At 29.8% G+C, this 13,028-nt stretch overlaps 1 protein-coding gene across 2 annotated transcripts; it reads right to left on the reverse strand.

The window, feature by feature from the left end:
• Positions 1-8,429: 8,429 nt before the first annotated feature.
• Positions 8,430-11,386, reverse strand: LOC108342652 (BTB/POZ domain-containing protein At3g22104). 2 transcript variants are annotated; one of them, XM_052878914.1, is made up of 3 exons: positions 11,174-11,386; positions 9,206-10,315; positions 8,430-9,031 (listed from the first exon to the last, which is right to left on the reverse strand). In XM_052878914.1, exons 2-3 carry the CDS (start codon positions 10,166-10,168, stop codon positions 8,654-8,656), a joined length of 1,341 nt encoding a protein of 446 aa, XP_052734874.1. In that variant the 5' UTR covers positions 10,169-10,315; positions 11,174-11,386; the 3' UTR covers positions 8,430-8,653. The 2 variants fall into 2 exon arrangements, with proteins under 2 accessions (XP_052734874.1, XP_017435936.1); XM_017580447.2 differs by lacking the exon at positions 11,174-11,386 and having other exon boundaries at positions 9,206-10,344.
• Between the last annotated feature and the right edge of the window lie 1,642 nt (positions 11,387-13,028).

Here is a 13,028-nt window from a genome sequence, read left to right on the forward strand (position 1 = left end):
TCGATCCCCTTTCTTTCCTTCTGGATTCTTCATTCAATAAACTGTCTGTGATGTTATCCAGACTGAGCTTTCCATCTGGTGCTGAGTTACTGAGAGTGACCACCAACGTGTCCCAACTCTCCGGTAGAGAACTAAGGAGTAGAAGAGCTTGTAATTCATCATCAATCTTCATATCTGCTTTCATTAATTGGTTCACAATACCTTTGAAGGTATTGAGATGCTCGATCATATTCTGGTCGTCAGAATACTCCAACTTTACGAGTCGCCTGACTAGGTGAGCTTTATTTCTCGGAGTCTTCTTTTGAATCATAGATTCAAGCTTTGTCCATAACTCATACGCATCGGTATAAGTCGATACATGCTCAAACAAGCTTTTGTCGATGTATTTCCGAATCATAGCCACTGTTTTACGATTCAGAATCTCCCAATCTTTTTCGGTCTTCCCTTCCGGAATTTCCGGATTTGTGATCGGCTCATACAAATCCTTGCAGTATAGATGATCTTCCATCATCGGCTTCCAGTAGGAGTAATTATCCGCAGTTAGCTTGAACATGTCTCCTTCCATCTTGAGTTTCACAGGACCGTGACTTTTCGAATCGGTAGCTCTGATACCACTGTTGGGAAACAGCGGTATTTGTTCCCTCCTCTGTGAACCCCAAAATGGGCACTGTGCGGAAGCGTAAAAATTAAAGCGTAAGGAAAGAGAAAATTAACACTGGAAATTTTAACGTGGAAAATCTTCTCGGAAAAAACCACGGGACCTAGTCCAGAAAATTATCTCCACTATAAAAGTAGGATTACAGTGTTTCTCTCACTCTCTGAGGATCTCTCTGTAAATATCTCACCCTCTCGGATGGTACACAAAACTCTCACTTTCCACTCACAGTATCTTCTATTGTACTGTGTCTACACCTCTCGGTATTTCTCTCACACACAAAAAACTCTATTTCTCTCCTTCACCGTGGCTCTCTTTTCTTCACGGTGGTATTCTCCTTCTTTGTGTTGGTGTGTGGCTTCACTTCTTGCTTCTCAATTTATGGAAGAAGAAAGTGCAAGAGTCCAAGAATGAAGGTTGTGGCTTGGAGCATTTTACGGAAGATTAGCAATGAGTGAGTGGTGCTTTTGGTTGGTGGCAGACAAAGCTTTCCACCATTTTTGTTTTATTCAACAACAATATATGCATTATTTGTTGTGCCAAACGTTCAATTATATTATTAACTTGAACGTCATAGTACCTTTGCCAGATACCCACCCACACGGTTTGGATAAGGAGAAAGAAAAATGAACAGCGTCACTTGGAAGATGAAAAACAACTAGAAAATCTTTCTGGTCTTCAAGACAATTTGTATTGCGGACTTCAACCCTATACCCAAAACACTTTCCATAATTTTTTTACTCTCAACATTAAATGAAAAAGAAGGCATTTAATAATTTTGTTGATTGGTCTGACGTAAATCTAACCTTGTGAAACTTTATTTTAGTATAGGTGTTAGGAAGCTAGGTGTTAATGCTACTAAGGATGATATTCAATCTATTGAGAAGGGAAGTCTCTCTACCTAAAGTCAATAAATCAATAAGTGTAAAGGAGATGTATTAAAAAACCTCAAATTTATTATAAATAAATGTTTCCAATTGTGCCTTGAATCGAAATAATGATAACATGAAATTGATAATGATTTCGGACGATCTGTTTATCACGCATAATCATGACAGAACATAAATAAAATAATAAGTTAAATATATTTTTAACTTTAACTCTCACATAAAATTGGAATCCATTCTAAATTTTAATATATATAAATTTTAAAAGTGAATCATATAATCATTTTAATATAATTAAGTAAAATTTGTTTGACCTAACAAATATGTTTTTCAATTAGAATTAAAACGAAAATGTATTAAACAAAATAAACAATTCAAATGTTATTATTAAATTAAATGTGTTTGGCATATAAAATTTAATTGGTTAAAATTATTATATTTATTAATGTTTAAAATTTAAAAATTTTAAAAATATCAAAGTTTTAGATAAAAATGAATTTTAATTTAAAATCAAAATCTATGAACTAGTTACAGATTTCATAAGGATTACCTTAAAAATATTTTGTTTATATCATATTGTTCTTTTTTTTTTTCATTTATCTTTTCATCGCTATATATGTTCCTATCTAAAAATTTAGAACCTCAAAAATAGAATTAGAAAAGAGAGAATTATGTGTTTTTCTTGCTTGCATGAAATTTTGATTTTTTTTTTCTCAATTTTAACATAAATAATAGTAAATAAAAAATTGAATTCATATATTATATTATCATACTATTTTAAAAACCTTAAATTATTTGTTTGTAGATCTTTTTTCTTATATATTAGTTAACTTTTTTATATTTAATTTCAAAATAACAATAATATTTTTATGTAAAACAGGATGATTTTATCTTATCATGATCTATGATTATTATTTTTGTCATTTTTATTAAAAATGTAATTAAATATGATAATTTAATATCTTATTATTAAAAAAAGTTGTTATTTAATTATTTAAAAAAAATGGCTTTCAATATGATATATATAAAATGTAAATGGGATGTTACATCTAATTTTATTTATTTTCATATACATTATTGGCATTTGATTATATTATGAATTTATTCATTTTAATGTCAATATTTACATTTTTTAATTATAAGTTGAAAATGAATAAAAACGTTTAAAAAATGCAAATGGTTGATGAAGTAGACTCCAAACTCAAACCTTCATAACTTTAGTTTAGTAATTGTTTTCAGCGAAGTAAAACAAGTTGATCACTTTTGGTATATATAGCTTTCAACTTTGAATCGGTATATACCTTTTTGGTATTTGAGGATAGAGTTTAGCGTTTTTAATAGAAGGAATCTAAAACGTGTTTGTTTCATTTCTTGTACGTATATGATAGGTGTTTTATGAGGGGCATGATATTTAAGAAAAAGTAATGACACGTGGGGTATACCAATCATGAAAAACTCTTACAACTATTGAAGGGATTTCTGGACCCTCACCAACAGTATGAACTTTCACTACTGCCACCCATTCAACTCCAAAATAAGAAACATTATCTGATGATGGTTCAATAATAGCAAAAAACATAATCGAAGTCCTGATTTTTTCAATAAAGTTGTTTGATTCTTGTAACTTTTTCAAATTTGTCTATCATAATAATTTGGCTTAAATATTTTTTTCTTTTATTTTCGTCAATTTTATTTAATATGAAATTTATTTTTTTTCCTTATGTTTAATGTAGTTTATATTTTAATAAATTATGTTCAATTTTATATTTTTTTAATGTAAATTAAAATTATATATACAATATTATATGTTAAATTAATATTAATCTTATATGTCAAGTCAGTATAAATGTAATTTATCAAATGTATTGTATTCAATTCAAATTTTGATTAATTTTATTAAATTTAGTCTTCATTTTTGTTAATTTTATTTAATTTAATGTTAATTTTTGTTAATTTTATCCAATTTAATTTTAATTTTAAATTTTAGAAAGAAAATTCTCTATTATTTTTAAAATTAAATGAAAAAACTCCGTTATTTTTAAAATTAAAAGAAAATTCTTCATTGATTTTAAAATTAAAAGAATATTTTTTTATCATTTTTTAATTTAGAAGAAAAATTATTCATTATTTTTAAACCAATTCTAACTTTATTTTTTACATTAAAAAAACAAATACAATTATTATATTTCAATAATATAATTTGAGTTGGTATAAAAATAATGAAAAAAAAATATTTAATAAAATTATAAATTTTAGTAAAAATTAAATGCAGTGTCAATTTAGAAAAGAACAAGTTGAGATTAAATTAAAAAATTAATAAAATTTGAAACTAAATTAAATAAAATTAAAACTAAATTAAATATAAAAAACTAATACTTATACTAAAAACTAATTTAAAAAGTGACATTAATACTGATATCTGACAAAAATGTCTATTTAATACGTAGATATTTTTTAATTAAAAGAAAATAAAAAAGAAAATAAAAATTTACAAATTAGCATGTAATATACTGTTTATCTTCCATTAATAATATTGAAAAGAAAAACTAAATTAAACATTATTTATCAAAATAAACATTATATTGAACTTTTAAAAGAAAATAAGTTTCACATTAAAGTAGATGAAGACAAAAAAGAATTATTTAAGCCTAATCATTTCGAAGAATAATTGTATCAGAATGATAAATTTTTGTCGACAACTTTACTTTCTTTATTTGCATAATTTTGTCTCCGCGCACAATTGTTGAGTGCTATGTCCAGTTGTAATGTTTGTGACACATTTAGATAGTTAAATAGAAATTTTACTCCTTTTAAAATACACAAATACTTTTTAAATTATATCTTTTAATAGGTTTTGAAACCACCGTTTTTAATTCATAATATAATAAGATAATTATACGTTCATTTTTATTTTACAGGATAGTGGAAAAATATAAAAATTCAATAACAAAAATGAACCCATAAACTGAAGGAGTATTTAGAGTATCTTTTACTCATTGTCTCACTTGAGGATTATCGTATTTTGAAGAAAAATATTTTTTAATAATTTTTTTTGACAATATTTTTATAATAATTTATGATTGTTCCATTTTAAATATGCATACCAATAAAATAATAACAAATAATTTTACACAATTGTGAAAAAGTTATTAAAAAAAACTATTAAATATTATAATTTGTTTCAGTAGAATTGTGTAGGCCGAGATACGTGCGCAATGAATCACTTTCGCTCCTTCCTGTAATACTGTGGTCGTCTCGTCTCCTTCCTATAGAAAGTTCTTTGAGAGAAGATGGATTGGATACCTGCAAAGGCACTCCGACGCTCAAGTCAGAAAAAGGATGAGTTTCACTGCTCTCAGTTTACTCGAAGAAGAAGATATTATTTTCTTTCTTAATTTCTCTCTCAAGGGAAAAAAGCGTACATTTTTTTTCTCTTATTTTGCATATTTATCCAAGTAATAATGAACCGTTTATCTTAAATTCCGGTTGGTTGAGAATCTGGTTCTGGAGAGTATAACCGTTAAGTCGTACTAGATACTGGGTCAGTTGACTCCGTAATTTGCGGCTTTATAACCGGATACATCCAACAACCGCTCTCTCAGGATTAAGATGTCGGACCGACCGCTCTTCAGTTCAATCAATAGACGATCGTTAGATAACGATCGCTTACGACGGTTGACGTCAATGGTGGCGGAGACCAATCCTAGGATGTCCTTAACCGATCGTTCCTCTCAGTAAGTGGACGATCGGTTAAGGTCCTCTTAATAAGTGGACGATCGGTTAAAAGCGACCGTACGCTGTCTATCATCAACAATCGCCTAAGTTATTAATCGATCGTTTCAGTTAACCTAAACGATCGTTCCTCTTAATAAGTGGACGATCGATGATTCAGGTAATCTACCGTACATAATCCTATTTTAAAAGTTGACACACAAATTTGTTTTTCCCTCCCATATACATTGCCTCGACTTTTCTCTCCCAAAGTAGTTTGAATTTTTTGTGCTTCATTTTATAAAACCATAACCATAACATTTTTTTAAAATATTAAAATTGCATTTTTATTTTTAAATATTAGAAAAATAAGGACTTAAAATAATATATAAAAAAATTAACACCGAGCATGTGAGTACCTGCTGGTGAGAATTTGACATTAAGTTATTTTTTTACCTTAATTATTTTATTAAATTTAATTCTCTTCCTGTCATATTCTCTCTCTATATATAATGAAAATAGTTTATAAGGTCGTATGAGTTCTTTCAGCTAGTTTTCTACACATAATTAATTTTACGTTGTTTACCCACATTACAAGCAAATAAAAAGTAGTTGATAAGTGTATGGCAGCTCTAAACTAAAATATATGAGATAATCCAAATTAAAATAGTAACTAATTAATTTTAGTATTTTTTTTCCGTATATTATGAATATTAAATTTATTTTACTAGTTTTATTAATTATTACTTTTTCACAAAAAAATATTTAGATAAGGTAATTGCCTATATTTTTTATTTAATGTTCGTAATAAATTATATGTATTATTTTTTCATACTTAAATCTATATTTTTTTTCCATTAGTTACTCTTTGTCAAATTTGTTAATACGACATTCGATCATTTTACGTACAAGTCGATTTCATGAATTGCTTATCACATCATTTATTCATTGATCATAATTTATTTTTTAATAAAAGAAGTGTACAATCTTGTTAATGAATGATTTGATGAGGTTAAATAAAAACGTTAAATGTTTTCATTTCTAAAAATGTGGAATATTTTTTAGTTCCTATACGATATTTAATTTAACTCTATTAGTATTTTAATTTTAAAATTAGTTGATATATATATATATACCTATTGTAAGGGTGAAGTGATTGTTTCGTAAAGGCCCATAAAGAGTGGGCTTATGTTTGTTGCACCGAACTACGATCAAAAAGGCCCTTTTGCTTCCTGCACCTCACAAAAATAGGAAAAGACTTAGACATATTTTTATCAATGGACCATATCACCGTTGTCACGGTTGCTACCTTTTCATAATCATCGCTGCCTTATAGAAAGAAGAAGTAAGAAAATGAGGAAAAAAAAAAACTAGTTCTGAAAAGCTTTTTCTATAACTCTTTTTTATGTATTACAGAAAGTCTATTTCATTCTAAAAAACATCATATAAGTTCCAAAAAGTTTATTCAGCAAATTCTTTTATGCAAAACCTGTTCTAAAATTCCAGAAATTTTATTTCGAGAGAAAATTTGTTTCAAAAGATTTATTTCCTAAATTCTGAAAAACTTGTTCCTGAAAAACATGTAATAAGAAAATCACTTACTTGAAAATTTGGCGGTACACAAAGAAATTATGAGGGTATAGGAAGTAAAAGCTTCAAAAGAGAATGACTCTTGGGCCCAAATAAACAAACAACTAAGTGGATAAACTAATCTAATTTAAGGGTGTTGCTCCCTCTACCACCCCAAGTGCTCCTGCACCTCTCACTATTTTTTTTATTCCAAAAATACTCTACACCTCTCCATTATTATCTTTTATTTCAAAAATACCCTACATCTCCCCACTATATTCAACAATCTTTTTATTTCTCTCTCCACATTAATGGAGCATTCACATGGTTCAGATTTAAACCTGTGATATATTGCAAAATTTTATTTACACTTTCCTTTAAATAAGTTTGATTCAATCTTATTTTCACTGTTCAATATATATATTTTTTCTTCAAATTACTTAATAAATGGTAAAATTTTGTTCTAAATTTCTAGAAAAATGTTTATATATGTGTGTGTTTTTTTTACATTTAATATCTATAATTTTTAACATTATATTATGTTTTAACTTACCGACATGTTTGACTCAAATAACTTGAATAAAGTATTTAATTTATTAGATAAATAATATAAAAATATTATTAAATACTTAAAATATAAAAGAAAAGTTATTTGTTAAAGATTTGAAATTTATTTAGTTCTTTTGTCATTATAAAGTTAGTATATAATAATAATATATTATTTACTATTAATATTATTATGTTTATTATTTTGTATTTGCATCTAACTTTTAAGTTTATAAAATGAAAGTGATAGAAACACTAATATTGAAGTTTCCTCTGAATTTTATATTTTGCAATATATCACAAGCTTAAATCTAAGCCATATAAATGTTTCATTAATGCAGAGAGAGAAAGAGAAAGATTGTTGAGGATAGTGGGGAGGTGTAGGGTATTTTTGGAATAAAAGAAAATAGTGGGGAGGTGTAGAATATTTTTGGAACAAAAAAAAATAATGGGGAGATGTAAAATATTTTTGGAATAAAAGAAAATAGTGGGGAAGTGCAGAAGTACTTAGGATGGTGGAGGGAGCAACACCCCTAATTTAATTGTCTTAAATTTGAGATCCAATGAATTAAAAAAAAACTCAGGAAATACTTTATCACGTAATATATTTTTTTCCTTTTAAGGTTCACAAATAAATTATTTACTAGCCCTACCATTTTAATATATCTATGTAAAAGCTACCTAATTCCATAATTGGAAGGATTAAAGTATCACTCTGGCCTAAATTCTCTCCAAACAAATCCTTGATCCGACCAACCCAGTTTTTCGTGGTTGCATAACATCGCAAATTCTATATATAATTCCTCTATATTTCATTATTTTCTTATTTAAAAAAATCTTATTTACCTTCTCCTTCTCTTTTTTTCCTCTTAAAAAAAGTATAAGAAAAATCTTATATTTTTAATAAGTACATGGTAAGTCTCTTTGGCGCATAATCAGCTGATGCTGTCACTTACAATATTCTCTGGAATTATCCATTCTCTATTTACTGTCATGGGGAGAACAGAAAAACCAACGTCATCACTTCAAATTCGAATCTAGTTAACAAAACAAGTGATGATGCTGAAGTGATAGTAGGAGTATTGTAGGTAGGTTGACACAACAATCATTCCTCGTATCTGCACAAAGCAAACAACTGACATATTCTCTTGTATAAAATCATATGTGAAAAATGTTACATAGAATATCATCTGTACATGATTTGCATAACTTTACTCCTTTAACACTTGAAGAATACGTACACAGAGATGAACACAAAATTCAGGGTCAAATGTGAAAGTAAACATCATGAACAGAGTTTTGGCAGGTACATAGCATTGCTCATGATATGAGTCCCTGACCTCTTTAGCTGGGACCCGTTCTGCATTCCTTCTGAATCTCCTCTAAGCTCTTCCCCATCATAGCTTCTCTTTTCAACATCCTCTCTCACCTCTATGTTCTTGAAGCTTTTACGAAATACGGATTCAAAAAAGTTTTTCAAGTGATCATTTTCCTGGAGCAAGGTTTTCATTCTGCTTTGTTTAGTAACGTAAGCTCTGGGTTTTGCCTCTGAAGGAAACACCAAGTTTCGAGTAAGATTTCTCAGAAGTTCTGCTGACAGCTTCTCGTGGTTCAGTGTACAACAGATACTTATCTTTTCTTTGTCACTCAATCCTGCATGGACCTATCAATCTATATCAATGACTGAAAGAAAACTTCATATAACACTACACATTGATAAAAAAATAAAAGTAGTTGCAGCAATAATCAATTAGAAGCCGCAAGCTTTCTAAAGTGAAAAGTTGCATTCAAGTATCACAGTCTTGCAATCATAGAACAATGCAAAGTGGTAGTTTACCTTGAGATACATGTCCATGGCTAGGTATAATTGATCATGAGATTCCCTTGCAGTATCTGGGAGCATGGTAATCAATGCTTCAAACTCAAAAGGTTTGAGATGGGGATCTGGAGCAACTTCCACAAGGAACAAATCCATCATTTTCGCAACTCTCTTCAGTCTATTTGAATCTACCTCAGAACTGTGTCCAAAGAAAAATTTGTGTACGAGTCTAAGGACAAAACCAACATCATATGCTTGACCCCTCCCACGTGGAGATGGAAGAAGTAGATAATCAATTGTTGTTTGATCCAGAAGAGGACCTATAAGACTTTCTATCTTGTCTATGAAACTTGTGCTCATTTTCAAACCTACAGCCATTCGATTTAGATTGAACAAATCCTTGCAAGAAATTGATCTCAAATCTAGCAGCAAAAGAAGATCGATAACAACCTCGGTAGTCTCAGTCTTCTCATCCTGTAGAGCACCAAGACAAGTTGAGTTGTGATAGTAGAACAGGAATCTAGAGACCACACCATGATCAAAATCATAAGATAGCATTGTCCTTGTGACCTTGTCCAACAAATCAATCTTCAAGAACAGAAGATGTTCAAACCACCATGTGGCCCCAGAGCAGTTATTTCTGAGGCTGTTATTGCTGCTTGTATCACAAGAAAACTGGAAGCTGGATCTGTTGGAGGAACATGTATTTGGACTGGTAATGCCAGGTGATGCCAGTCTCTCTATCAAGTGATCCATAATTCTGTCCAGAATGGCCAAATAACCTTTAAAAGAAAATAAGTCTTGACACTGTTTCAATGCTTCAACGAGCTCAGACCAAGTCCAGAAACGAATTCCTTCGAGAAACTTTTCAATGTGGGGCTTCAAGTTGGGTGTTTCAGGACCATCATCACATTCCATCTCCATGAAATGAGCAGCAGAACACAGCAGGGACATGGTTGATGGAGATGGAGTTACCTCCATACTGCTATAGTGTAGCAAAGTCGTGCTATGAGCTAAAAAGCATGTGTACCCATGGAAAGTCGCAAAATATAACTTTCACTCCCACATTTATGACCAAGAGTAACCAAAAAAGTTGCTAAATTCACGGGAGAAAGGTGAAAGAATATTCTGCAAAGCAGAAGCAGAAGTATTGAAAACTATTTCATTTCTTTACCAAAGAAAGTAAAACAGTGTGCAGTGTATGAAAGTCACAAAATAAGGCATACAATTTTCAGGAAAATAAACAAAATAACATTTTTTCAGAGAACATGTTTATGTTCTGCTATATTTGATAGTATAAGGAAAAAAAGATACCTTGTAATTTTAACAAAGAAACTCTTAGGAGGAGGACTTTGGTCCACTTCAATTCTCGTCTACCGATTTTTAAAATAAGTTTTATACTCAGTTATATACTAAACTGAGTGGTCCAATTGTGTTCCGGACAGAACCAATGTTTACACAAATCTCGATAAAATAAGTTTTAATTTGATACTATATTAAGAAATAGACTTAAATGTAAGCTTTAATCACTTGTACATTTTAAATTGTTATTATTTCGCATGGATGGATGGATTCCATAGGAACAATCATACTTTAAAATCTATTTTTAAAATACTTAACTAACACTGATAATTTTTCTTTATTTTTCACTTCGTGTGACATTCTGTCTCGTAACAGGGAAGAGCAAAATACCCACAAAATAATACATGTGATGATGATAAAAGAAAAACTGCAGAAGATATTTTAAGAAAAAATATGATGGGGGTGATGTTTGTAAGAAGGGAAAGACATAGGTGATGATGCAGTTCGTGCAGAGCATGATGACAGGAAGGGTGAAGCAAGCAGGTCCACATGCCTGCCACACTTTAAGCTGCAATTAAATGTTAAGTGTCTATTTCTCATGCTGTTGGGAGTAAAGACCATGCGCATGCTAGTTAGTCACCAACCATTTCACTCAAAAATATAGAATAAAATAAAGAGTTTCACCTTGCTGATTATGAAAGCTTTATCTCCATTATGGTATTCACTTCAAGATCCAAGATCACACTCCATTGTTCCAGCATTAATGAGTATGCATGCCAAAGATGCATCTAAGGATTAGGAAGTTTGGGTGGCGTGTCTGTAAATGACAAAACACCAATCATAATAGGGAAGCTCGTGGAACAAAAAGAATCATTAGTAACAAAAAAACCAGCGACGGATTATGTGAACAGAAAAGGTTAAAAGGTTGTTTTTTCTGATCATAGTCAACAAAGGAAGCGAGCATGTTGGTGTTTTCTGCAAAAGTAAATAAAGGAAAATATTGGTAACATTAGGCAGAGAAGTTGATAACACTGGGCGAAAATAATAGAAGTCAACACAAAAGATAGGTAAAGGTTTGATTAATTAATTTATTAAAACTAAAAAAATAGTGCAAACAGCGTAATAATTAAAATAATAGTATAATAGCAAAGGAGAGATTTTATTAAAAGAAAAGAGGTTTCACAAGTTGTGTTTGTCCACCGAATTAAAAATGGAGACATGTTTGGAAGCAATTCTAGAAACACATGACACAGAGACAAAGAACATATAATGGTAATTAAAGTGAGCCAGAATTCAAAGTGAACAATGTATGGTTAACGTGGCACTTTCCTTTTTCCGTTACTCATGCCACCAATTTTTGGGGTTGTAACTTCCTTTGACCAACTAATTCACAAATCTATTGACCTGGTTCACTGTTTTTAAATTTCATCATAAATAATAATAATAATAATAATAATAATAATAATAATAATAATAATAATAATAATAATAATAATAATAATAATAATAATAACCTAACTTGTGCCTTAAATTACTTAATTTCGTTGTCTATCCCATCTGGGGTATCATCATTTTCAACACCTAGTACTAGGACGTGAATACCAACTCACGCCATTGATAGGGATTACTTGCTATTAATTTTTTTTATTCTCAATCAATCCATGCATGATTTGTCGTACCATAACAAATACAAGGAGTAGTACTCTGCATCTTGCTTAAAAATATGAATCGAAACACGAATTTATTCTATTTTATGACATGTTATACGTCATCTTCAATATATATATTGATCATTTCAAATTCTCAAATGGATCTTATATTATACACATCACTCGTTTTTACTAATTAATATGAACTACGAAGAAAGCAACGAACTCCATCAGCATACGGGTAATCATGTGTATGCCTCATGTTTCTAGGATCAGAATAATATACCAAAACATAGATTTCAGAAATACCATGTGATGCCTTCGACAACGTCAATGGGCTTCCTTTATTAGAAAATTACTTAAGTTCTTCATATTTTAGATAAAGCTTAGAGTAAAAATGATAAACCTTTTTAAAAATTTGAATGTTGAAAATAAAATAGAAAGAAAAAAGTTGTTTTGAATACAACAAGAATTATGTTTGAGTGGGAGAATTGAATCTTAGAAAAGAGATGATAGTTAATATCCTTTATAATACTTCCCTGATAGAGTTCGAGTGGTGACCAAAAATCAAGAACCGCTCTACATAATATATATAAATTTGTAATGTTTTTTTCTTTTATTTATCTATTTTATTCTCAAGCTTCTTTTTTTCTCTTTGTATTTTCTTTTTTGTGGTCTAAAGCAAAAAGGTTTATACAGATAATTCAGTGTAATTTCTTTTGTTGGAACATAAGAGCGTGGGCACGTAGTGATGATGATGGGAGTGTTGTGATGTGTTTAATTTGATTAATAGGTGGCTAAATTATTCTCACTCATTTCCACAACAACATCACCTCGTATTTAATGATCCATCCATCACTTTCCTGTTAATCACACCACCCACCGCTCTT

This window comes from Vigna angularis, chromosome 6 (assembly GCF_016808095.1).
Source record: "Vigna angularis cultivar LongXiaoDou No.4 chromosome 6, ASM1680809v1, whole genome shotgun sequence".
NCBI classification, from domain to species: domain Eukaryota; kingdom Viridiplantae; phylum Streptophyta; class Magnoliopsida; order Fabales; family Fabaceae; genus Vigna; species Vigna angularis.

What these genes read in the sequence shown, in the direction of transcription:
- LOC108342652 (XM_052878914.1), bottom strand. Translation starts at nt 10,168, where the DNA reads ATGGAGGTAACTCCATCTCCATCAACCATGTCCCTGCTGTGTTCTGCT. An exon ending in CCATGGACATGTATCTCAAG is followed by an intron (nt 9,032 to 9,205) that starts GTAAACTACCAC and finishes ATAGATTGATAG; the next exon opens with GTCCATGCAGGATTGAGTGA.